Genomic DNA, 25,202 nt, shown 5'->3' with positions numbered 1-25,202 from the left:
GACAAATGACGCTCCACGTATCCTCATCCTTTTCCCAAGTATGTTTACCTTGACGCGTTCATGTTCAATATGACAGCATGAGGCCAAACCGACGAAATGGCACCTTTGAGCACATCAACGGACGCTCATGTGGTTCTCTTCGCTGCCCAGCTGACTTCTGAAGGGGACTCGGAAGAGCTAGGGAAACTTGTCCGCAGCCGGCGCAATGTCCTGCCCGACGACCTGCTATATCGACTTCTACTGTCCTTTTATCCTGTCGATACACCTGAACAAGCTGCACTTGTTAAGTTCCTCGACGGTCTTTCCGAAAATCCTGAGGGATCCGAAGACCTCCGTGACTTCAAGCTTGATCCCTCGATATCCAACCTTTCGCGCAACGACGCATTGCAGCGCTGTCGAACGCTAAGACTACAGCGACTTCCCCAGCACATCGGTCGGAAAACCAGCAGCAGACTTGCAAATTTCATAATCGAATGGACCAAACGTCTAGAGTCTCTCGCTGGGACAGTCCAACCACTCGCAGAATTCGTCGAACATTTCGTCGCACAGGATCCTGAGTTGCAGCACTGGTATCAAACCTATCTCGTTCCCGTCCTCCGACTGCAGTGTGACTTTTACCCGGATGCGCAGGATCTTATTGGCGTGCAAGAGTTGGAGACTTTATCGGTCGAACGAGGTATTAAGACCATACTGCGATATTCCGAAAGGACACATAATGCCAAGGACATTGCTAGAGATCTAGACAACGTCGTAGCGCCCTGGGTACATGGCGCGACTGGAGCAAAGAGGAGAAAGGTCGATTCAGCGCAAGACGCTTTGGAGGGGGGAAGGCCCTGGGAGATCGTCAATGACTGGCTCATCACCGAGAGCGTCAGGAACTATGAGCTTGCAGCAAAGGCATTTGATGAGTGGAATGGTCCTGTCCAAGTACAAGAATCCTCTGATGAAGGTGAGCTGGTCGCTCGTTATGCTCAAACGGGCCTTGCTCTCGTCTACAATTGTCCACAGAGCACTCGCGAATCTATTGCAGTCTCTCAAAGGGTAATCAGCAAAGCTTGCAACCTGACTGGACTTGAAGCGACAAAACTTTCTTCATCCTACCCTGACATCGATTTACCCAACGATTTCGAAGTCGAAGAAGCGGACCTATTTCCCGGTTCGCTATCTCATAGTACAAATCGATTCACACAAGTCAACGACTCATCGGTTCAATTTCTGGTTGGTTTGTTGGGCACCTCTGCCATTTTATTGAGTATAGGACTACCGTCATCGATCAGTGAGTTGGCCAGAGTATGTGCCTTCGGTTCAGAACGGCGCCACAAGGAGGAGCTTGGTCGACTATTGCAGCAAATTCCTCGGCTGACTCGCAAGGAAATCGATTGGCGTTCTGTGCGCCGGCAGTTACTATGGTTGAGATCCTGGTCTGATAGCCCGGACGCGAGCTCGACAAACCGTCGCGTTGCATATCTGGGTCAGCTTTCCGCCGACTACGCAGAAAGGCAGATCGTCGATGCCTTTCTTGCCGCTGGTCAATACGACGCCGTCAAAGAGGTTTACATTCATCCCGAGTCTGCACCCTTACCTGTTGCCGAAGTCGAAAGCCGCATAGTCGCTGCGATATACGAAGCATACGACAACGCAACGAATGGGAACAGAGATCGTGGCGGTATGAAGCGGGCAAGCGAGATACTACGAGCCTTTAGACCTCATTTCCCTCAATCCACCGACCTCGCAGACATTGACCATCTAATCAGAGCCACGCATAGCCTTTCATTCTATCACTTGACCTTACAACATGGAGTCCCCTTCAAGCCCGTTGCTATACGAGTGCAGAAGGACCCTTTGACCTTGCTGGAGAAAGTGTTGGAGCAGGACACAAAGGCCTATACCAAGCTGGATGACCTTTTGGAAATCGGCAGGAATCTGGTTCGTGCCCATCTTCCTAATCGAGATGCATTAGCAAACGATCTCGATCCTCTTGAGCTACGAATCTCCGATGCCGACCACAGGATAACATATCAAGCCATCATGGCTGCGCTTACGGCGAATGATTTCGATACAGCCTACGCTTATATTACGACACGCCTACACACTACACCGAGCCAGAGCCTATCTACTAATTCTACTGACGACGTGTCCTGGCGTGCCGCGTATGCTGCTGGCAGATATCGTCCAACTTCTTCGCCCAAGAACCTCAGTTCCCGCATTGATAGCTTAGCTCAACGGATGGAGCTCCTTTCACGAGCCTTGATGCTGGCACCATCGGGGGAAGCACTATCGGGAATCCTTGCTACGTGGCGCCGATATGAAGAAGAGATGGAGGGTTTGAAGACACAGGCGGTGGAAGAAGAGCGATCTTTCGATGCCAAAGCTGATGCTGCACTGCCGGGAGCATTTGGACTTGAAGACCGTGATGCAGACATGGCTGAAACCAGACGTGCAATGGCGCGGCGGAATTTCCCAGCCTCGCGTGCGGGTCCGTCTTACGAAGAGGAAGCACCAATGGGTCTCTTTGACGTTGCAAGAGGAGCTGCCACAGCTCTACGGAAAACTGCGGCTATCCCACTTGGCTCAGGAGGCCTGCGAGATCTGAAGATAACGGAAGCGGGTTCAGGAGCGGAATGGGATGCGACCTCTGCTGCTTCAGCTGAAGGTGGGCGGGTCCGAAAGAGAGATGTGGTCGCCAACATGGTCACCAGTGGCCTGGCCAGTGGCATGGGATGGGTTCTGGGTGCGCAGCCACGGGATAGAGTTGATCAAAGTCCTGAGTACGAATAATGAGCTGATACTGCGCTGCTGAGATGGAGTGGGTAAGTGGCTGTTTGCCTCTTTGTTCATTTCTGCTATAGCACCTTTTCAAGCCCAATTAATGTCGAAAGACAGCACAGAGACGATCAACTGAGCGCTAGATGAGCGCAGCTGTATCGGTCGTGGGATTGTGCATGAGAGCATGACATACCACCTGCCGCTAATTTGGCGGTGTCTGGCGTGTTCTACAATCACTCAATGCCCTCAATTTTCCAAAAGAGACAACAATGTCCATTCACTTCCCTCGCATGCCTGATTCTTTCTCATCTCGTCCCCTCAGGACTCTTCGATCACATCTCCTAGTGCTTCTTGCATCAGAGGTTGACTCTTGTTCATCACTCCTCTCCACATCCTGACCGTCGTCGCCCTCACCGTTGCCGTCGTCATGCCTGCGGTATCACGACCTCTGCGGCAAGATGCAGGCCCTGGCGCCAGCGGTAACGCTAGTGGCATTGGCTCTACCGTACGCACCTTCCTCATCGTTTTCGGCATTGCTGCGGTGGTCGGCATGCTGGGATCTCTCCTCTTTGCATTCATCAGGCCGAAATTTCGCAGGGATCGCACTGGTCGACTAGCACCGAACAGACTCCCTACCTTTCATATCGGCAACAGAAACAGCTACCATTTCCCAACCCATCCAGCCTTACTGCGAGGTTTGGACGGTAACGCATCGGCGGCTATCCGGCAGGCAGCTCGATTGTATGACCCAAGAATCACAACTGCATTCCCTAGTCATCCGACGGAATTGACTACTATCGGTCGTCGCTCTCCTCCGCAGTCTGAACACCATGTCGGTCCTATTCTTGGCATCACCAACAGTAGCAGCAGTGATGGTCTCTTCACACCAGCTAGGGATCGTCAAGCGGATAGACAGAAGGAATACACAAAGTGCCCCCCACTACATTCAACAAAGACGGTCGGAACTGGTCAGAACACGATCAGCGCTTCCAACGGTACACACGAATACATCCTTCCGGTTCCTGAACCTCTTGCTCTGAAACCACGACCAGCAGGCCGCCCACCACCGTTGACCAGACAGCTCGAGAGGTTCCCGATGCCAACAACTGGCTTGAGTCGATCCGGAGGGTTTGCACGCCCTGTTAGACTGTTCGATCAGCAACCTAACATCAAGAAAAAATTGGACGTGCTCAATACTCCTTGTCCAAAACCTGGTAACAGCAAACGTACCAATGGAAAGGTCCGGTCTTTCTCAGATGACACTCAACAGCCATCAGAAAAGCATGTTGATATGGCAGCACCTGCACAAGGCCCTAAGCCACTGAACACAGCGGCCTCACGAGGAAGCAAGGAGACCGAGGAAGAAGAACAAGAGCCCAATGATAAGCCAGCAATGCTCACGGACGAACCGTTTCCGAGGAGTCAAAGCTTGAATCGAGCCGGTACAGTGACTCGACCGAAAACACCTGTCTCGGAACTTCGTCAGTGGTTTGACCGCACCGCAGGCGGCACCAAAATCGACCATTCGCCATACAAACGAGCCGGAACTGCAAGCAGCAATCCCTTCACGACCCCAGGACTGTCAACAACACCTCGTACTTCGCCAGAGCAAGTGACAAAAACAATCACAGCTCAGTCAACCCCATTTCAGGCACAAGACAAGGACATTTTGAGCATTGTTTCCGAGGCTGAGTCTCTTGACCCATGTGCATTGAGACGAACGCCGAGCTCTGTCGCACTCCCACCTGCGCAGCGGGTCGCCACAAGTGGACATGCTGTGACAGCGAGGACGACTGTCAATCGTCTAAGCAAGGCATTGTATCCTGCGAATCTATTCGCCAGGCGCAGAGGAGAAGGAGCTAGCAATCTGGCACCCATCCCAAGGAGATACTCACATTCCTCGCTCTCAACCATCATGAAGCCAATGATTGATACTGCTAAGAGTAAGCCAAGCAATTGCGCCAGCAGCGTCTACAGTCACCATCCCGAACGCTTGAGTTTCATCAGTACGGGAAGCCCTGGTGGCACAGAGTTCGCCGACGAACATGCAGAAGCCACAAGTCACAAGGAGTTTGTCTCAGTCCCAGGTCGACAGAAGCAGCCTATTCCTCGCCGCAAGACCGGATCGGTCGACGTGCTCAAATCGAAGATCGATGAGTGGGATTTGCATACCGAGGACCTCGATGCGTCGGCTCTCCCTCCTGTTGCCATCAAGCGAACATTCTCGGACTCCGGTCTTCCTGTTGCTAGACGCCGTGCGGTCGAGGACGAGGATGTTCCCAGGCTTCCAGAGATCAGATTTGAACGAATGAGCATGTTGAGTGACGAATCATGGGTCACTATCGATGGACCAGCGCCAGGTAGTGCGCCTGGTGGTGCAGAATGGTTGTGAAGTGAAGCGAAAGTGAAAAATTGGGCTTGTACATAGGGGCTTTTTCGCCATGACACAATAGCAAATGATACTGTTTTCATGGATATGGCGTGCTCCTGGTATGCATCGTTAGAGGTGCAGTTCGATAGGCTTGGTAGGCTCCCGAAGTTCAGGGGCTATCACTATCATCGTTGACCACAGAGAGTGCCCCGTTTACATGTGCTTTCTAGACGTCGTTCGACGCTTGGAGCTCGTTAGATCTAACGGGATGAACTTCCTTGATGTCTACTTGAAGTCCTTCGCCTACAAGGCAATCCTTTTAGATCTTAACACTTGGGAGGCCTTCCAGCACAACTATATAAATCTAGTGTATTGTTGACAAGGTGCTCATTAGATTCAACTAGACTCACTGACTCGATATGCATTTAGAGTTCTTCGGCTACCACGCCATACCTTTATTTAATAACAACTAGATGACCACCATCTCTATCGATATAAGTCCAGTGCTTTGCCTTCGGGGAACCCGCTGCCACCAACCTACTGACCATTGACGTTGACATCTTTGTCGTACTCCACCTCTAATGGAGCTAAAGAGGGTAGATGAAGTACTTGTTCTCCAAGTCCGTAAGATCAAGCAACGAGATATCGACCTCGACCTCCGTCTTATTGCCATTGGCGTCGATCTGCTCGATAACGCCGGTTCGCGTCTTGCCCGCAGCTTCCTGCTGCGCGATCCAGGCGTACCGCTCCTTATTGCGGCGCGACAAGATGACATCAATGACAATGAGTATCAGGGGCGTGCCGGCCCAACTGATGACGATCTGAATGATCCAGGCAGGATAATACCTCGGTGCATCACTTGGCACCCAGATTTGCGGGGATATTAGGTTGGCGATGCCGTACCCAGCCATGAAAAAGACGTTGCGCGCAAGTTTCTTGGTGTAGCCTGCAGCCGTCGAAGTCGTCCAGCCAAGAGCAATGATGTATGTGATGCCGAAGGTGCCGCCCGCTAGAATGAGGCAGGCCAGGAGCGATTCCTTCCTGTTCCAGTCCAGAGCGGCCATGCCGATGCCGCCTGCTATAGCCGGCAAACACCAGAATGTGCCCCAGTATGCACGGCGCCAGGGGACGTATCGGAGAAGCAGGGTGGCGACGATACAGCAGGCCACGCTGAAGCCGCCGCTGGCCGCACTGACGAGCGTGGAGCCTAGATCATCCACTCCAATGGAAACGAAAAGTAGGTTCTGCTGATAGGCGATGTTGTTGGAGATCATGAGTGTGAAGGCTTGCAGGCCGAATAGCCAGGAGACGGGATCGCGGACGACTTCGCGCAGCTGGGATTGCTTGACCTTCTTGTACTCGATTGACGAGGTCGTCGCGTCGTGGATCCTGGTGACGAGGAAGAGTCTTTCTTCGAGCGACAAGAACCGTGCTTCGGCAGGGTTGTTGGGGTACAGGAACCAGGCGATGATGGACAAGAAGAAGGTTAAGCCGCCGGTGGTGATCATGAAGAGCTTCCAGGGTGCGACGGCGCTGTGGCTATATAGCAGGCCGTAGGCGATGAAGCCTGCTGGGATGGGCGCGCCCATACATGAGACCCAGAATAGGGGCTGTAGTATGCCTTGGATCTCCGGTACGAAGAACATACCCAGCGTTATTTCGATGGCTGGGACGACGGTGGCTTCGACCATGCCTAGGAAGAAGCGTAGTGGGATCAGCCCGCCATAGCTTGTGGCCGTGCAGTGGAGTAAAACGATCAGTGACCACAAGAAGATTGTCACACCCATGAAGCGGCCTAGGGGGACACGCTGCATGAGATAGTGCCCTGGAAGTTGTCCGATGATGTAGCCTTGGAAGATGATTAGCTTGGCTTGGTAAGAGGGGAATGATTGATTTGCCTGCGTAGAAAAGCGTGTTGAGGTTGTTGTACTGGCCGTCTCCGATATTGGTCTCTTCGAACAATCCCAGAATCGAAGCGTAGGCCAGGGTTGCTTTGTCGATCTTTAGGCAGTGTTAGTGACAGTGCCGAATGTGGTGGAGGCATGGTCAACGTACAAACAGCATAAGGTTGATAAGAACCAGGAATGAGACAAGACCGTAGTATAGCTTCCGATTCAATCTTCTTTGACCGCCGAGGTCAAGAGCATGCAGATCACCGCCATGGCCCTTGATCAGGTTGAAGGTCACATCAGCATCCTTTTCCGAAATGTGAGGTTCGGGCTTTTCCGTTATGGAACGCTGAAACTCTTTCACGGCAGCCATATTGATGCCGGATACGGCGGGACAACTGTCTTCGCCAGACTTATTTGATCTGCAAGACTTTCGACGGCCCGGTGAGCTTGACCTTACGGCTTAAATATATCTTTTGCTTCATCGTGAATGGATGTGCAGAGATTTTCAATATCTCGTGCTTGAAGGGGTTCTTCGCTCATTCGCGATATTCGCCATTTCTCGCGTCATTGGGAGAAAGTCATATTGGAGGCGATAGTGTTCACATGTGCGTCGAGGTGGGCAGGGTTTTAAGTCAACAAACATTCGACGATAAGCAGCATAACGGGGTCGAAACCGCCCATGTAGCCGCTGTGGGCCGTCCAGATCTGGTGACAGTGAGAGGGGATTACAAGTGGTTATCCCGAGCTGCAGGTTCATGGGTCCAAGCCTCGCAGCGCTGGATAGCTTCGTGAATTGTATGAGTGACATATCTCGCTGGATCATTGGACTGGTCAAGGTGTTGATGCATGTAGGTGCTCGTGACAATTTGGATCAGGGGCGTATTCCACCGTCGAGAGTATGGAGAACCGACTTGGTGTTCCTTCCGCTCTCCTTTACACACGCTGTTGCGCAGAGTGATTTTTGTTGAAGAATTGGGATGGGTGTGGTAAAAGCATGTCTATCAGAGGAGATTTTTCGGGGGATCGGACGCTTAATTCTGCATCACCCAAAGCTTAACTAAATGGAATATTCCGCCCCCGTCCACCGAACGTCGTTAAGATTACAGCGATACTAGACTGTGCTGGCAACGTTGCTTTGATGCTCTTGCAGTTCCAGAGATTATCGCGCTGGAGACTACATGGCTCACCGAATGGCAGTAGCAGTCTCGTTGAGATTCTGATGCACACCGCATCAATGGACTCGGGATGGCTTCAGGGCTGCATTCCCGCTGTGCTCGAGCAATCATAGGAATTGCCTACGTGCTGTACTGACTGACCAACTACTAGCCCCATCTTGCGCGCTTTTCCCCAGTGCAAAGATTTTGCCCCAAGAGGCAAGATCACATCAATTTCGGTCAGAGTACCGAAACAAAGCAGGCATACTCTCCGGATCTTTGATACCGATGTCGCCATTTCACTCAAGAGCCAGGTGGGCTGATATCACACGAGGCTGGGTACCATGCTTTCGGAGTTACCCATGTCATTGCGACGTTGGGACTTGCCTTTTTCTATGCTCATGACGAGAAAACCTACAAGATGAGCAACAGTCGTGTTGGAAGCCATGTGCGAAAGTTTCACTCTATGGAAGTACCTCACGGGGAGAGTCCGTCGAGAGCTATCTATGCAATCGATAAACGTCAGGACATCATGCTCCAGTAGCACAGATTCCAGCCTTTCTTTGCCTCTATCACTGTTCGAAGCGTCCACGAATACTCTTCGAATGTCCTTCAGGTCACGTGCAAGGCTGTAGCAAAAGGGGTCATCCAGCGAAGGGCAGCATCGGAGAGTTGAAGATATACAACGGAATAGTGCATCTTGAGTGTTAGAGAGGACTGGAAAGACCTTCATAGGAGTAGAAGTTTTGAGGAAATCAACGTGCGCAGGCATGGCTCCGATCACTACCGTGCCGTATGCCTCCTGAATGCTCTGTTTGGCTGGTTGGGAAGCACGCAATCCTCCGCTGGATGGCGAAACACGTACACACCACCACGGCTCCCCGTGTCCCTACCTGACCGCCTCAACAAGTCGTGAGTCAAGCGCAAAGTTCAGTAATTGTGATGTCTCTCAATGTTACCAATTCCCAGCAAAGTAAAGCAAGATGACAGTGCCGCCAATCAAGTCAATAGCCATAATTGGTGCTGGTGCTTCAGGTATTATATAACCACATTGAGCTTTCCTGAAACTCAAACTCACCTTGCACTTTCTTTCGTGTAGGAGCGGCTGCCGCTGCAGCATTTGCAGCAGAGGCAAGTTTTGACCGGATTCGAGTCTTCGAGAGGCGGGAGACACCGGGCGGGACATGGTAGGCGAACACCATTCCATCCAGCCTTGCGACTGATACGTTGGTAACACGACAGGATATACGATCCTGGTCCCAAAGAGCTCGCATTCGTACCAGGGGCGTCGCCTCCGGATATTGACCCTCCTTTGACAATTCCGGATACTCTACCCAAGACGACCGCGCCGAGCTCGCAAGAACGGTTCGACCGGACGCCGATTTACGACGACTTGACGTGAGTAAAGCCACCGTCTTCCAACCGTGGGGCGTTGCGGGTGAGAGCTGACCCTCACAGAACCAATGTCCCAGCAATTGCTATGTGTCTCTCTGACATACCGTTTCCCTATGGACCCTTTACGCCGCACTGGGTACCACAACAGTACATTTCGAATTACTTCTCTTCGCACAGGACAGACTCATTACTGTCATTGAGCACCACGGTGGAGGATTTGTCAAGAATCCCTGCAGAGAAGCACTCTGGTAGGGACAGCTGGAAACTCGTCCTTAGACGCCATGATGCTGCAAGGAATGTCGATGTCTGGTGGGAAGAGAGATTCGATGCGGTGATCCTGGCTAATGGCCACTATTCGGTTCCAATCGTAAGTGTCGAATCATTTTGCAGTCGTGTCAATGATGCGCAGCTCATGCGCAAAAGGTGCCTCACGTAACCGGTCTGGACGACTACCGCAAACTGTTTCCTGGCAGAGTATCACACTCCAAAACTTACCGAAATCCGGAGCCGTATCGTAACAAGAAAGTCGTGGTAATCGGGAATTCAGCGTCAGGCCACGACATCACGGCAGCCCTCGTAGGAGTTGCTCAAGCACCTATATATCAGTCCCGGCGAAGTCGTTCGCGCTGGGATGGTCCGACGCCTCCCGAAGGCGTTGAATGGAAACCTGTCATCAAGGAGTTCCGGCCGAATGGCGATGTCGTGTTCGGCGATGGCTCCAAGTTATCGTCAATAGACGCTGTCATCTATTGCACCGGCTACCGGCCTTCCTTTCCATTCTGGAATGCTAAAGCCAACGGTGGCCCCATTTACGATTATGTCAAAGACGGTCTGATCGGGACTTACCAGCACACCTTCTTCCAGAAATATCCGAATCTGGGCATCGTCGGAATGCCACGCGTATTGACATTTAGGTCTTTCGACTACCAAGCTATTGCACTTGCTCGATTCTTTGCAGGAAGAAATGCTCTTCCACTCCCGCCACGAGAAGCACAGCAGCGCTGGGAGAAAGAGCGGTGGAAACTGGTCAAGCGTGAACGACGAAAATTCCACGACATACCTTGGGATGACGGAGAGACTATGGATTGGTTGCGGCTGCTCTTCGAGACGGCTGGTTTGCCATTGCTTGAAGGGCAGGGCAAATGCCCGCCGGTTCTCGGATACGAAACCCGATGGGCAATCGAGCACATCAAGAAATATCCCGATTATGGAGATGGTGATGGAAACAATCTTCGAAGGACTGAAGATGATGGCGATGAGTCGTGGACGTTTTTGAACCATGGCGACGTGAAAGATAGTCTGCATTTCATCTAGCGGGTGCTTGGTTGACATCAGGTAATATCAGGGGGTTATTAGGCGCACATACATTATTCGCGAGGTATGAGACATCTTGTCCGTTTAAAACCCCTGTTTCTGGAAATCTCGTGTTGCAGAGATAAACGACCCAATAGCTGACGGAGGTGAGGATTTGTGGCTAAAAGAGCTTGTCCCGAACGAAAAGAGGCGCTTGGGGTATCTTTCCTCAATGTTTCAACGTCTGCGATCTTCCCGTGCTGTTGATATCAGCGTTGCGGGAATTAGTTGTTCACTGCCACGGTGTTGTGCCACAGCAGGGCCTGACGCGCTCACAGCCGAAGTAAAAGATTCTTGTAAGTTGAGTCAGATTGTCACACGGGGATCGTGGCGGAGGGAGGCTGGCCCTTCTCGGCTGTTCCCACTTGATCTCTCTAAAAAGAACGTTGTGCGAAATATGGAGTTTTCTGGGCCTTGTGTCTTTCTTTTGCTTCGTTTGTTTCGCACAGGATCGGCATCCTGCATCGATCTTTGACGTTCTGCTTTCAAACATGACGGCCTTCTGCGCCTCTCGAGTGGATTTATTTAACTTAACGCCTGGGCAATGTGTTTCAGGCGAGCCTTGGCCACCATCGTGCCGCCTTGAGTCCAGCACAATATTGTGGGTAAGGCCTTCGACTATGCCAGGATCTTCACGCTATATGGGTGGCCTTGGATAACGTTACCTCCGCCGATGGAGCCGAACACCGAGCCATCGATGAAACAGCCCTGGCTGCGTTTGGATAAAATGAAGTGTTTGCTTTTTGCCGTGCCGCGGCCTCGAGATACTGATACTAACCCGATGACTTGACGAGTGTCTTGCTCTCTCCTGCTCTATACCTCTGTTGCTTCAAGACCGACAATTTCTCTACTACTGGGCATAGGAAGTCGTTTTTGCAGCAGCAATTGCACGCAATATGGGCCTCTCAGGGCTGGTAGGTCCTAGTCATCAGGTTGCTCAACAAATATTGATCTCTTGATAGTTATACTTCGCGTCTCTCCTCGTCGCATTCACTTATGCTTCACCGCTTCTAAAACGAGACCAATCAGTCGTATCAGGAAGCCTAGGAACAGATGAGTACTGGAACGACTATGATGGTGCGTTTGTCAAGGATGGACAAGAGACGGCATGCTAATGGCAACAACAGGCGGATTGAACAATTACACTCAATATGACGGAAACGGCTCAATAGGCGAAGGGTGGCCGTCAGCCTTGTCATGGGGTTCCTTCAATGATCTCTGGGTAGCGAATCAACATATCATCAGCCGGAGTTGTAGCCAGGTGTACGGCACACCCAACAACTCCGATCAGGAAATTCAAGACCTGTACAATTCCATCAAGCAAGTCGCCCATGAAACGAGAGTCGACAAACGCTTCATTCTTGCTGCGATCCTGCAGGAGACCAAAGGCTGTGTTCGCGCAAAGACGACTACATCTTCCGACGGAATCAAGAACCCAGGTCTCTTGCAATCCTTCAAAGGGAATCATTCTTGCAATGACGATGGAGAGGTACAAAACCCATGCCCGCAAGACCAGATCTTGGGCATGATATCAGATGGTGGTATGTTGATACGTTGGTACCGACGCAGATGATGTCGCTAACCTTTCCCCACAGTTGCTGGTACCGGTTCAGAACAGGGATTTGCGATCAACATCAACGCACAGGCAGACGTCGATGGAATTGAATTTGCCCAAGCATATTATCGAGCTGCGCGATTATACAACTCGGGTGCAATCGATTCGTCTGGCGACCTGGGCAAAGGATCTGCCACGCATTGCTACTCCAGTGATATCGCCAACCGTTTGCTCGGCTGGACGGACAGTGCCTCAACCTGTACACTAGACGATTGATCCACAGCAAGCAATAGTGACCGTAGGTTCCTTCTCAGAACGCCCAGCGCCACATAGAGAGAGAAGCCTGTTCTGTTGTCGCTGAGAAGCGTACTCTCATGAGGCCATCATGCAGCGACCGCTCTACAGATTGTGTCGACACGACGATTCTTCTTGTCATTTTCTTGCTTGGGTGCAATGCATTGAGGACATTCAAGGACGGTGACTCCAAGATGTCTCGCGGACGAGAACATACCCTGCACAAAGCACGTCACATCCGACTACAGTATCAGTAATCTTGGTCAGGATTGTGAGTTGGATCAATATGATGCAGAGATTATCATGTCCGATGGTCTTGAGGCTACAAAGCACGATCAAGATCGAGAGTGCTCTACAAGAGCAGACGGAGACGTCTCAGGGACACAGGAGTCAAGAGGACGTGGAGTACAAGTCTGTGGAAAGAACCCCAAGTATTCATTTCGTGTAGGTTCTTGAACCTGGGCATTGGTCGGGGGTGGGGTAATTAAAGTGATAGGATTAACGGATCGATAAAAGATATCATCATCATCACCCACCATCTCGGTCGGAGATAAGCACGGACGGGAATGTCGACATTCACTTCGCCTATCCGCAGCACCTCATCCTCTCCGCAGACTGCGGCTGACCTTATTCGACCCTAATCTATATTCATTTCTCTCTATCACGACTCCGTACTCTTTTGTAAAGTCCTAATACTTATGTCTCATCCCGAAAATGACCGCGAAGGCCTAAGCCCTTCGCCGTCGAATATTCTCGATATCTTTACTGGTGACGAGGACGAGGACGATGATATGGAAAGCTATCAACCTACCGAAGAACAAAGCACCGGTGCTAGTGGTTTTGGAGAAGAAGAGGATAGTGACGTGGACTTTGCTGGTACGATCGGAGCGCCATTCCACTAATTTCGTCCGCTGACACGAGACAGACGCTCAAGAGACATTGAACGGGATAGAAATAGTCCTCGAAGCTGGGGAGGACGATGATGAATACGAGGATGAAGAAGGCGAACAGACAGAGACAGAAAACGGCGCGGGACGTGCAGAGGGCCGACCTACCCAGGGTTTGTGTTTGTGCTGCGGAGTTCATGCCTTTAAGCAAATGCTGACCAGTCCAAAGTGACCACAGCCGACATTCGAGGCCTTCTCCAGGCGAGTGCACCGCTTAGACAGCTTATCCTCAGCCGATATCGGTTCATCGGTCCGGGCGGTCGTGACCTCTTTGCGGAAGACGAGGACGAGGACGATGACTTGACCGATGATTACGAAAGATACGGCGGCCTGCATGGGCGTCGGAGAAGGAGAAGACCAAAGCCCGCGGGCGATCGATTTCCAAAAGTACCTAGCGATAACGGACGGGCATTGATGAATTCGGGATTGTATGGCACGCGAGAGGACGATGTCGACATACGGCGAAAGAGGAGGCGCACAGTCAGTGAGCGTCTGATGTGGCGGCGACTGGGCCTCGATGCACGTTCGAGTATGCGACGGCAAAATCGCCTGATCGCTCAGGATTCGGTGCCAGCAACCACAATGGCGGACAAGATCATCCATTACGACAGTCGAGCGTACTCCGGTCAATTCTCTGACGATGGCAATTTCTTCTTCAGCTGTACCCAGAACTTCAAGGTGCGCATGTACGATACGAGTAACCCTTACGAGTGGAAGTACTACAAGACAGTCGACTATCCTTTTGGCCAATGGACAATCACCGACGCAACACTCAGCCCCGACAACAGATACCTTGCTTACTCTTCAATCCGCCACACGGTCTGCCTCGCTCCTACTGATCCTACCGACCACTCCGAGCACACCCTGCTCGATTTTACCAACTTCGCCCCGGGTTCGGGAATGGGCCGTCCGACCTACGGGTACATGGGACGACATGGCTTCGGCATATGGTCCCTTCGCTTCAGCGGAGATGGCCGAGAAATTGTCGCGGGAACATCTGACCATAGTGTGGTCGTCTATGATATCGAGCGACGACAGTCGACTGTCCGCCTGTCCAACCACGAAGACGATGTGAACGCGGTGTGCTTTGGCGACAAAATGTCTCCGCATATTTTGTACTCGGGCTCGGACGATCAGACACTGCGAGTATGGGACAGACGATCCATGGCCGATGGCCGACCTGCTGGCATCTTCGTCGGACACACCGAAGGTCTCACTTACGTTGACTCTAAGGGCGATGGTCGGTATGTCCTCTCAAACGGCAAAGACCAAATGATGAAGCTTTGGGATCTGCGCAAGATGATCAGCCCGAACGACTTTGCTCGGATTGATATGCACGCCTACACGACCAACTTTGACTACCGGTTCAGCCCCTACGACGAGGATGACTACGTGCCTAACCCGAAGGATTGCAGCGTCGTCACCTTCCGCGGACACAGCGTGCTCAAGACGCTGATCCGATGCCACTTCTCGCCCCCTGGCTCGAGTAATTCGCGGTACGTTTACAGTGGTAGCGAAGACGGAAAAGTGTATATCTGGAACATGGATGGCACGAGGAAGGAGACAATTGATGTCTTTGAAGCTACCAAATTCTCAAGACCAAGGACTGACGGCAGCGACGGGTATGGGTATGAACTACATGGTCACCATAATAGTGTGTGGAAGACCTGTGTGCGAGACGCGAGTTGGAGTCCGACGGCGCCCGTCATGGCTGGTACATATCTTTTCCTGACCTCTTTCCAAACCATATTCATACTGACTCTGATGTTTTAGCCACGTCTTGGAACGGTTGGGGGATGGCGACGGGCACAGTGTCGCTGCATAGCTGGAACGACGGTGCCGAGGACGACGAAGCTCTTCCAGCCATGTCGTCGAATTACAATGCTCGACTGGATATGCGTGAGGATTTTAACCTCGCGCAGCGCCGGTCTCGCGCTGCTGCAGAGACCAAGTCGCGCAGCAGAGCCGAGGGACGTGGATTGCGGAGTAGTGTCGTGCGGCCGCAGCGGCTGGGCGTTGATGAAGACGCCGATGCCAGCAGCGGTACCTGGTGACAATCATTGAATGGGGTGGGTGAGGTGGTGCGGAGGATGGGCAGGCGCTTGAGTTTAAGGAGAAGTGCATGGCCAGACGCTGGTGCTACTTCGCCTTGAGATGCACAGTCTCAGCTGGCTGCCGAGGACAGCGAAAGTCTGTTCAACGGCCGTAGACATTTGCGGCTGCAAAAGCGCGATCTTGTCTCTTTACTGCAGATATGCTTTACTTTACGTGGATACGATGAAAACGAAATGCTAGATGACGGGTGTAATCACAGACTTCTCGGTAAGCAATAACGACTGGCAGACTGACGCTCTGTTTGGGCAGTTTCTCATTAAGCTAGCAAAGCGATATCCTGTACTTGAAGCACGACAAATCAGTGTGTCGCAACACTGTTCAGCAAATGCGTCCAGGTGTCCAATTGATCTCTTGTTGGAAAAGTGGTGATTGATCCTCTCGCCTCTGGGCTTGGACGTTCTCCGACTTCAAGGAGTTGCTGCTTGCTCTTTCATGCGGCCCAGACACTGAAATACTCATACAAGTTTGTACCCATTGCCACATTCATCCTACTAATACATTGTTCACCGGGATGTGTACTGTAAGGCATCGTTGTTAGATTGTTGTCTTCTGGGAATCGTACAGATAGACGCACTCAGCTTGATGAAATAGCCGATGGCTCCCATGATCAGGAATCCCATTCCCACTGCTTGCGAAATCTTGATGAACTCTCTCCGATCGGCTATAAAACGCAGGTCAGCATATGTCCAGTCCACTTCTCGGCGCGTCTGAAAGACCAGTGCGCAGAGTGGCCGAGTCGCTTGTAGATGGATTGCAGCTTCCAGAACTTGAAATTGGTGACAATATCCAGCTCTTCAACCAATCCGCCGACTATACTGCAACGCATCCATCACGCTCCTGGCTTTAACGCAGCTTCGTTCACCATCTCTTTGAGCCAAGCAGCCCGCGTCGCAGAAGGAAAAGGGTCGTATGGAGGCTGTCACGTACGCTTTGTGCATCTGTTGATAAACTGCGTGCCGTCCTTGAAGAAGTCTCGAGGCACGTCGGCCATCTCTTGTAGAAGGTCTGACATGCTGTCGTAAAATGGGAGATGCGGTTGTGGTAATATGACCTAAGGTAGCTTCAATGGTCGAGAGAGAAAGTAAGAGTTGGTCAGAGATGTCTTGATGGAAGACACAAGGGTATTTGTCTAATTGTCAAATGCCCCAGGTCAAAATGTACGGAGAGGTGGCATTAATTTGTTGGAGGTCGAGAATCGCGCAGACCCCTGGCACGTCACGCTCCCGCAGCCCTTGGCGCGGAGAGCAAGCTGCAGGAGGACTTCAATGTCAAGGTGCCTCGCAACGATTGACTGCGCCCCAAACCAATTGTCTCTCATTCTCCTTTTGCAGTGCATCACTATTCAATTGACGGTATCCGGTTCAATACCATACATACTATCTTCTTCGTCGAGGGCGAGCTTTCCATCATCTTCGTTCCACCGAGTGAAGCGCGTCCTTGAACTGTCAGCACAGCTGCGGAGATCAAGGTATCCCGAGTGTGACTCTAGTGAAGGAGACTTCCTGACTGCGGGACGTCCTTTCTGTATTGCTCATTCGGTATCAGACTCTACAGGTTTACAGAAACCAAAGGTCGCCTTCCTTGACTGGTTCCATACTACTGCGGATTGAGGACTTGCGGAGCGGCTGTATCGGTTCATTTCCTGGAAGACAGCTGGACTGCTTCATGTATTATTGACAAGGATTATTGCTTGAGCATGGGGAACTGAATCAACATCTCTGTATGTATATCTTGATGGGTCCATTGTGTCCGGCGTTGGTGGTACTGGTTGAGCAGAGCACGAGGCAGATTCAATACTTACGGCGCATCTGCGATTCCTTCCTTCCTGTACTTATGGCTAATGCAGCATGGATATTGCAGAGCTCCATTCTTGTGCCTTGAACCTCTTGTGCATAACCTTCAAGCAGACAATCGACTCTTTCTTCACAGCACTACCTTCTTCACTATGGCAACCGAAGAGGATAATTTTGACATTGACATCTATGGAGACGGCGAAGGCGACGGCGAAGGCGATGGCGAAGGTGACATGGGCAATGATGGAAATATGGACTACAAAGAGGAGGAAGAAGAGGATGATGCCGAATTCATCATAGACGCCGGGGATATTGACACCGAGGGCCATGCTGAGCAAACACAACCTAAGGTCGAGCCTGAGGCAGACCACACAGCTACACAGGCTCAACCGCAAGATCAAACGGGACCAGAAGTCAACCAATCAGATCAACCCCAACCGCCGCCTGCGCAAGCGTCGGCTGCACCACAACAAGGTACCAAGCGCAAAGAGATTTCGGATGACAGACCAATCGACCACGGTGCCACCAACGCTCTCATGATTTCAGATCTTCACTGGTGGATCACCGAGGACGATGTTCGTGGCTGGGCTAACGAAGCTGGTGCTGAAGATGAGCTGAAAGAAATCACTTTCAGCGAGCACAAAGTCAACGGCAAGTCTAAAGGGTTAGTGTCTCATCAGCCTTCGTGCCCTGCATGATACTGATGTGTGACAGACAAGCTTATGTTGAGTTCTCCTCTGCTCAGGCAGCAACGGCAGCAAAGCGCCAGTTGGAATCCTTAGGAGAGGGCCAGCCTGCTTCTCGAAAACACTCTGTAGTCTTTACCAATGCGACCCAAAACCCCTTCAAGACACTTCCCAAAGATGCGCCAGCCAGAGCCAGAGAGGAGCGACCCGTTCGGGGTGGCAGTTTCAACTCCGGACCTCGAGGGGACTACAACCATGGACCGGGGAACCAGGGATTTCGCGGTGGCCGAGGAGGCTTCAATCGGGGCGGATACAACCAACATGGCGGGTACAACCGCAACTTCTCCGGTCCCACGGGTGGTTATAACAACCAGAACATGGGGTTCCAAGGCAACATGGGCATGGGAAATAATTATGGCGGCTTCAATCGAGGTGGCATGATGGGAAACCCTATGAGAGGCAACATGGGCGGCATGCGGGGGGCCAGAGGAGGTATGAACAATATGATGGCCATGGGCGGCGGGATGGGCATGGGGAATATGGGCATGAACATGAACCCGATGATGATGAGCGGTGAGCTTGGCAGCAATGGGACCGGAGGCTTCAGGAGCTGACTATATCTTCTAGGATTTCAAGGGAATCAGTTCAACCCCGGAATGTTCAACAATGCAGCACAGGGTCAGGGATTCAATACTGGCAGCGATTGGAATCAACATGGAGCCAAGCGACAAAGACAAGAATAGCCGAAGGAGATATATCTCCGCAGTCTGCTTGCAAACATCCGAAGATGCGAAGGTACACTGGCGAAACACGTGCTGCTGTGGAACCGCACGACCTAGCATCACTCTTGACATGTGATGGTCAAGTCGCGCGACTACCGGAGATGAAAAAGCAGCTCCAACAGAGGCTGTGGAGCGTCGATATCCGAGCCGGCACCGAGGCAATGATCAAAGACCCTCACCAAGGCGATAGGGACGTTTGCGCCACATCACCACGATGCAATTGGCAGGCTGGAACATGCCGGACGTTCTCTCGCTGCGATCGTCATATGGGTCGCCAACCACAGGGCATCTGTCAAAGATGAGACATGGAGGGATTCAAGTCTGCGGGCATATGGTGTGATTGCAATCGCTTTCCTTCTGAGATGCGAGGTGGTGAATTCTAAGAGAGAATCCAAGAGGAAACCAGGCTGCGTTTGGCAGTAATCAGCATCTGTGGCCTTTTGGAAGCCTATCTATCCAATACCACGGGCGGGAAATCCTTTCCGGTGGGGACAAAGCTTTTATGCAGAGCAAGGCCTTCGGTGCCAATCATAGTGGCTACTACGCCTAAAGAGCCTGCAGAACTATGTCATCGGCGGGGAAGCCGCGTTAACAGTGGCCGTTTGGAACGCCGCAGGCCTTTAGATTAACTCTCCCCCGACTAGCCCTGTAAGGTCTTAGCAACGGCTTTTCTTCGTGCCATGCTCGTGGTTCCCCAATGGATGCGAAAACCACCTTGCCACACTTACTGTAGGTACTGAACCATGCTTCACTTTCCCTTTATTTCTCACACGGCTTAGGAGTTACTTTCCATCTACTGCTACTCGTACACCAGATCTTTTCACATACACTCGCCGTGGTTTCGCACCACATGCCCCACTCCCCATGATTTGCCAAAACTCTTTCGTATTTGATCCGATCTTTTGCCTACCAATTTCCAGGTAAACTTTTGAGCAGTGCAATCCGATGTCAGGCCATCAGCAGCAGCGTCGTGGTGATACTGCGCGTTCTCTGCCGACGTCAGACCGTTCGCGGTCGCAATCCTCAGCCCAGATTCTGGCTCTCTCCATTGAAACTCCTGACGGTCTACCCAATCGAACTATCACTACTACTACACAGACGCCACAGTCACCTGCGCACGCTCCAGTCTTCCGAGTCCCCCAATCTCCTCGCGTCGCACCCGGTAGCGATGCCTCCCAGACAGCAGGAAAAGTTGCGATACCAAGGCTTAAGAGGCCGATCGATTCCGCAGGGGAGGATGCCAGTAGATCAGCTGGTAGGCATAGGGTCAATCATGCGTGCGAGCCATGCCGCCACAGAAAGACAAAATGTAGCGGAGAGCGACCGATCTGTAGACATTGCCAGGATTTCAAGATAGCATGTTTCTATGCGGATGGCAAGCGGGATCGGGTGAAGAAGTAAGCACATTTTCCAGGACCAGCGCAAAAGAACCTGAGCGGCTGACAAGACCAGGCAATTTGGAACAATGTCTGAAAAAGTGGCAGACTATGAAAAACTACTCAAATCTCTCGTCGACAGAGTGGACGAGACCGATGCAAGATTGATTCGAATATCCTTAGAGAAGGTACGGTTTGGCACAATCTCCAGTTAACTTGACTGACCTTAGCAGGAAGCATACGATGTTGAAGAGACGCCCACAGAAGCTACGCTGGACACGGTGACTACATTTGCCAGTATCGAAGATGGTGTCGACGGCCATGAATCTGGCGCCGAGTCTGAGGTCTCTGCCGGAGCGGGCTCTACCGGTGCTCTCGATAGAACCGATGAGGACTTCACACGCGAGCAGGCCCGCGCGACGGGTTACATGGGCAAGAATTCAGAGATTACCTGGCTGCAGCGTCTGCGGGAAGAGAATAAATTTGGAGATAACCCCAAAGACGCTCTCGGCAGCGAACAGCAACGCAAGATGGCCGATGGCTCCGTCACATCCTTCTCCGCCATGCGGCCCCCATCCGAAGTGCAGTTGCCGTTAGCGGAGGCAGACGATGGCTTTGCCGTCAACGGCTCAAGCTATCATCTCGATGACATGTCTATATTCACCTTTGAGGCTGTCGACCCATACGAGATGCCGACACCAGACGCCGCGAATCACTTATTCAATGCGTACATGGACCGATGCCACGCCACCTTCCCAGTGGTTGGAAGGACGAATCTTACGGCCCAGTTCAAGAAGTATATTACTGGCTCTGTTCAAACACCGCCGGAGAAGTGGCTTGCTATACTCAACATGATCTTCGCGATCGGCGCGAAATACTCACATCTAATCAAGGCGGATTGGCGAGGCGACGAACGTGACCATCTGATATATTTCACTCGAGCACGACTCTTGCACATGAATTCCGAAACCTTGTTCCAGCATCCCGATCTTCAGCAGATACAAATTTTAGGGTTGATGTCGTTCTACCTATTGTGCGTCAGTCAAGTCAATCGGTATGTACAAGCCTGGGTCTGGAGAACCCTCCGAATACTGACAAAAGCAGAGCCTGGCTCTTGACTGGATTTGCTGTTCGTGCTGCTACTGCGCTTGGCATGAACATCCGCAATGACAGTACAAACCTCAAGAATTCTCTCAAGGAAATTCGCTATCGCGTATGGTGGGCGCTTTACACACTCGAACATCGACTGTGTAGCATGACAGGCAGAGTCAACTGTATCCTCGATGAACATTGCACCACCCCGTTGCCCGCTCCTCTGGAGGAAGATCAGTTCGACAGCGAGGACGGACAGAAACTTCTCAGCAAGGAAAGACAACAGGGCGATCGAGCTCCAGCATCGAATCCTCAAACGCCGAGTGCATCCTCCGCGACTCCCTCGACGGAACGCTCCCGTTCTCAGACAAAGATCGACTCACGGTCGCCATCCATGCCCACGAATCAGGGCGACCTGGCCTGGGCGAAGGATGTTCCTGCCAACGGTTCCCTCTATTTCCTCCACCTTGTGCAATTAACTCGATTGACACAAAACATTTTCCATCGCCTTTACAATCCCGCCTCTGCCTCTGGCACTTGGTCCGACATCCAAGCCAAGATCGGAGAGCTCGATGAACAGCTCGAATTCTGGTACAGGAAACTTCCTCAAGCTTTTGCGTTCAAAAGGAAGCAACGTGAACGTGGCTCGTATGAATACCGTTTGAGCCTGGGGTTCTACTACTACGGCGCAAAGATGACTATCCACAGACCATGCCTTTGCCGGCTTGACCGTAAAATCCCACATCAATCTGTGAAGTCGCTGGAATTCAACCGAAACTCTGCTGCGTCGTGCGTCAAGGCCGCCATGGAGCTGTTGGAGTTGATCCCCGATGAGCCAAATGCTATTGGTCTGATCCGCGTAGGACCATGGTGGAGCATGCTGCACTGGCTTGTGCAGAGTACAACGGTTTTGATGCTCGAAATAACGTTTCGAGCCAACCACATGCCTGAGGAGGTGGATGCGATGATGGAGTCAAGTAAGAAGGCAATTCGATGGCTTCATGCGTTGGGAGAAGACAGCCAGTCCGCAAAGCGTGCCTGGAACATTTGTTTCCCCATGCTTCGGGAGGCCGCCAAAAAGTGTGGTCGCGAGATGACCGATGTTCCCCAGCAACCGCCGGGCAAACCATCACCTCCACCTTCTGATGCTATGATGTCAGACGGTATTGGCGCCAGCTATCCATATGGTGTCGATCTGTTCACAACGGCACCAAATGCGCAGTCGTTGTACGCCACGATGCCGCAGCAGTCGATGCCTCAATTGCCGACGTCACAAGCTTTCGCCATGTACGATCCCATGATGCATTATGATCAGTACTATCCACCAGAATATCAACTCAACGAGCAGATGCACTACCATCAATCTGGTGACCCAGAGATGGAGTTCATGAGCAGTGCATATCACGACGATCAGGGTCACAATCAAGGAAGTGGGAGCAGCCGTGGGCCAGGGTACAGCTAGGAGCAGTCCATGGCCTATGGTAATGACCAAACTTATCCCCCAGCCGGGAGTCTTCTCGAAACGGCTGACCTTCAGTATTATCCAGAGATCGACCATGATCATCAGGCTGGTGCTCCAGATACTGATGGCAGGTTCAGACGACATTACAACCAACCTGTCTCGCATGAACGAGCGCAACGATCAGGCTTTGGTCAGGGTACACCTATGGCCCTCGACGATGACGCGATCGATCCTCGAATCTCAAGACAGGACTTCGCCCAGCAACGCCCGCCATAAGATGCTTATTACTCACCAAGAAAGGATCTTCTGAAAACCAACAACAAAAGAACAATTTTGGTCTTGATTTATCGACGGATCCGAGATAATGTCAAGATATTAGGGCTGTCAACGCGTGTATGCGGGCCAAGGGGTCGGTTAAGGGGCTGATACAAATGCGCATAGGGCACATACCCATCTCATACAGTGGCGCTATGAAAGGGACTTGCATTCCAACCCAGCGCAGTCCCGACATGTTAATTGTACATGACCTTCCACATCTGCCTGCCACTTCCAGTCTTTGCAAAGTTTTTTATTCTGTTATTTATGCTTCTCCCTTTTCCTACAAGTCTTCGCTGGCGAAGTATTTCCCCTTCCTGCTCAAGTCAACTGATTCACCACAATGAAAGCTCACACATTTACTGTTCTTACCGCCCTGGCGGCGTCCATGGTCGCGTCCATAGCGGCTATGCGACATGATGGCAGAGGACACAATCATCCCCGGCCTCGTCAAGACAGTCATCCCAGACCTCGTCAAGATGGATGGACGACAACAGGAGCACCGCCCGAGTTACGTGCAACTTCTGTGAGCCTCAACGCGAAGATCTCTACGGTTGTGACCACGACAGCGACACCCTCCTCAGCCATGAATGCCACAATGTCTTCATACGTCTTTCCCACAACAGTAATCCAAGTCCCCGTCGCGACCGTCTGTCCTGACACTCCATCCTCGTCCGCAGCATTCTCGATCGTCCCAATTCCCTCGTCGTCGTCCAACGGGACGAGTTCAACGTTGAGCGCGCCGACCCTGGTCAACGCTACAGCTCTCCTACCGAATGGCAGCACGACCGTGTTTCTGTCAACCACGACGACTACCCCAAGTACAATCATCACTCCCACCGCAACGAACGCGTCTTCCACAACACCTACCGCCGGCGCTGATGGAGAAGACGTGGCAACAGCGCGCATCATCTTCAACCCTGACGGCTGCCAGACAGTCTACTCGGCCAAAACGACCTCGATATGCTCGACGACGATTCATCCAGCAGGTTCCCTCCCCGTCACGGTCACCGATTGTAATCAGTGGGTCACATTTTCGAGCAACGCCTTATATGGATGTTCTTCAACAGTTTCTGCGACTGCTGCGGCAAACACCGACACAGCAACACTGGCATCCAGTACATCCAGCGGTCCTGGTCCCAGCATAACGGACCCAACAGCATTCTACGTCGCGCACTGGTACGATCTCGCGCAGTTGCCTGGTATACCCAGCGTTGTCGAAGTCGAAGACTGTCTACCCTTGTCGGCGGGTGTGTCGTGCTTGACATCGAGTGAGAGTTGGAGCGTGGTGGAAAGCACGGTGATACGGACGGGGACGAGTCTTGCTGCATTTTCGGGGGTAAATCTTATCACCACAAAGCTCTCGGTTTGGATGATACGAATGCTGACGCCTTTAATAGCCCGCGATAATCACATCAGGAACATACACTGCCACGACGACACTGAGCTTCGAGTCGACGGTGACGACTACGAGTGTGGTCACGGTGTCAAGTATAGTCCGAAGTCGGTTGGGCGATGATAGCGACGAGGATAGCACGGTTACAGTGGCGGCCGCGGCGCCTACTACGATGACTTTGTCCGTAGAGTCGGTTCCGCAAGCGACGGTCACTGTGTACAAGACGTCAACGGCAGAGGTTATGACGACGATGACAATGACTGGGAGTCCGGGTAGTGCTAGTACTGGGTCATAATGAACATGTCTGAATGCCAAGATACTTTTCAAGCAGCTCATCTCGTTGTATGCGGCTCAATTCGCCTGTGCAGCTGTAAAGCCCCCGAGAGTCAGTTCAACACATCGTTGACATTGTCGCGACGCTGCCAGATCTTTGGGTGTCATGTATGCTTCTACTGGAA

The 25,202-nt window shown here is 52.0% G+C and overlaps 10 protein-coding genes across 10 annotated transcripts; 8 read left to right on the top strand and 2 right to left on the bottom strand.

Moving 5' to 3' along the window:
* Window positions 1–3,022, top strand: EDD37DRAFT_38202 (Sec39 domain-containing protein). The gene is made up of 2 exons (XM_062812111.1): window positions 1–2,810; window positions 2,884–3,022. Exon 1 carries the CDS (start codon window positions 97–99, stop codon window positions 2,776–2,778), a length of 2,682 nt encoding a protein of 893 aa, XP_062675023.1. The 5' UTR covers window positions 1–96; the 3' UTR covers window positions 2,779–2,810; window positions 2,884–3,022.
* Window positions 2,986–5,441, top strand: EDD37DRAFT_37681 (uncharacterized protein). The gene has a single exon (XM_062812034.1). It carries the CDS (start codon window positions 3,194–3,196, stop codon window positions 5,156–5,158), a length of 1,965 nt encoding a protein of 654 aa, XP_062675022.1. The 5' UTR covers window positions 2,986–3,193; the 3' UTR covers window positions 5,159–5,441.
* On the bottom strand, window positions 5,442–7,620 carry EDD37DRAFT_37757 (MFS transporter). Its single transcript, XM_062812041.1, has 4 exons — window positions 7,482–7,620; window positions 7,193–7,424; window positions 7,036–7,138; window positions 5,442–6,986 (listed from the first exon to the last, which is right to left on the bottom strand). Exons 2-4 carry the CDS (start codon window positions 7,397–7,399, stop codon window positions 5,725–5,727), a joined length of 1,572 nt encoding a protein of 523 aa, XP_062675021.1. The 5' UTR covers window positions 7,400–7,424; window positions 7,482–7,620; the 3' UTR covers window positions 5,442–5,724.
* Window positions 7,621–9,166: 1,546 nt separating this feature from the next.
* Window positions 9,167–10,892, top strand: EDD37DRAFT_644898 (dimethylaniline monooxygenase (N-oxide forming); the record flags this gene model as incomplete). The annotated part of the gene is made up of 5 exons (XM_062817565.1): window positions 9,167–9,218; window positions 9,283–9,370; window positions 9,426–9,581; window positions 9,642–9,945; window positions 10,002–10,892. 5 exons carry the CDS (start codon window positions 9,167–9,169, stop codon window positions 10,890–10,892), a joined length of 1,491 nt encoding a protein of 496 aa, XP_062675020.1.
* A 725-nt stretch (window positions 10,893–11,617) lies between these two features.
* Window positions 11,618–13,094, top strand: EDD37DRAFT_37817 (uncharacterized protein). Its single transcript, XM_062812054.1, has 4 exons — window positions 11,618–11,845; window positions 11,894–12,008; window positions 12,059–12,472; window positions 12,527–13,094. The coding sequence occupies exons 1-4, from the start codon at window positions 11,828–11,830 to the stop codon at window positions 12,760–12,762; spliced, it is 783 nt and encodes a 260-aa protein (XP_062675019.1). The 5' UTR covers window positions 11,618–11,827; the 3' UTR covers window positions 12,763–13,094.
* A 259-nt stretch (window positions 13,095–13,353) lies between these two features.
* Window positions 13,354–15,902, top strand: EDD37DRAFT_38056 (1-alkyl-2-acetylglycerophosphocholine esterase). The gene is made up of 4 exons (XM_062812086.1): window positions 13,354–13,656; window positions 13,706–13,846; window positions 13,897–15,441; window positions 15,501–15,902. Exons 1-4 carry the CDS (start codon window positions 13,479–13,481, stop codon window positions 15,779–15,781), a joined length of 2,145 nt encoding a protein of 714 aa, XP_062675018.1. The 5' UTR covers window positions 13,354–13,478; the 3' UTR covers window positions 15,782–15,902.
* Window positions 15,903–16,056: 154 nt separating this feature from the next.
* Window positions 16,057–17,010, bottom strand: EDD37DRAFT_616139 (protein transporter Sec61 subunit gamma). The gene is made up of 3 exons (XM_062815650.1): window positions 16,770–17,010; window positions 16,417–16,503; window positions 16,057–16,360 (listed from the first exon to the last, which is right to left on the bottom strand). Exons 1-3 carry the CDS (start codon window positions 16,852–16,854, stop codon window positions 16,326–16,328), a joined length of 207 nt encoding a protein of 68 aa, XP_062675017.1. The 5' UTR covers window positions 16,855–17,010; the 3' UTR covers window positions 16,057–16,325.
* Window positions 17,011–17,787: 777 nt separating this feature from the next.
* On the top strand, window positions 17,788–19,064 carry EDD37DRAFT_604036 (uncharacterized protein; the record flags this gene model as incomplete). Its single annotated transcript, XM_062814703.1, has 3 exons — window positions 17,788–18,299; window positions 18,350–18,894; window positions 18,949–19,064. 3 exons carry the CDS (start codon window positions 17,788–17,790, stop codon window positions 19,062–19,064), a joined length of 1,173 nt encoding a protein of 390 aa, XP_062675016.1.
* Window positions 19,065–19,556: 492 nt separating this feature from the next.
* EDD37DRAFT_37638 (fungal-specific transcription factor domain-containing protein) lies at window positions 19,557–23,362 on the top strand. Its single transcript, XM_062812033.1, has 4 exons — window positions 19,557–20,500; window positions 20,556–20,667; window positions 20,710–21,533; window positions 21,584–23,362. The coding sequence occupies exons 1-4, from the start codon at window positions 20,049–20,051 to the stop codon at window positions 23,031–23,033; spliced, it is 2,838 nt and encodes a 945-aa protein (XP_062675015.1). The 5' UTR covers window positions 19,557–20,048; the 3' UTR covers window positions 23,034–23,362.
* On the top strand, window positions 23,363–25,178 carry EDD37DRAFT_37542 (uncharacterized protein). Its single transcript, XM_062812023.1, has 2 exons — window positions 23,363–24,687; window positions 24,749–25,178. The coding sequence occupies exons 1-2, from the start codon at window positions 23,692–23,694 to the stop codon at window positions 25,037–25,039; spliced, it is 1,287 nt and encodes a 428-aa protein (XP_062675014.1). The 5' UTR covers window positions 23,363–23,691; the 3' UTR covers window positions 25,040–25,178.
* The last annotated feature ends 24 nt before the right edge of the window (window positions 25,179–25,202 follow it).

Source organism: Exophiala viscosa (assembly GCF_022695815.1).
Source record: "Exophiala viscosa unplaced genomic scaffold EDD37scaffold_1, whole genome shotgun sequence".
Taxonomy (NCBI): domain Eukaryota; kingdom Fungi; phylum Ascomycota; class Eurotiomycetes; order Chaetothyriales; family Herpotrichiellaceae; genus Exophiala; species Exophiala viscosa.
This window is presented reverse-complemented; position numbering and strand designations above follow the sequence as displayed.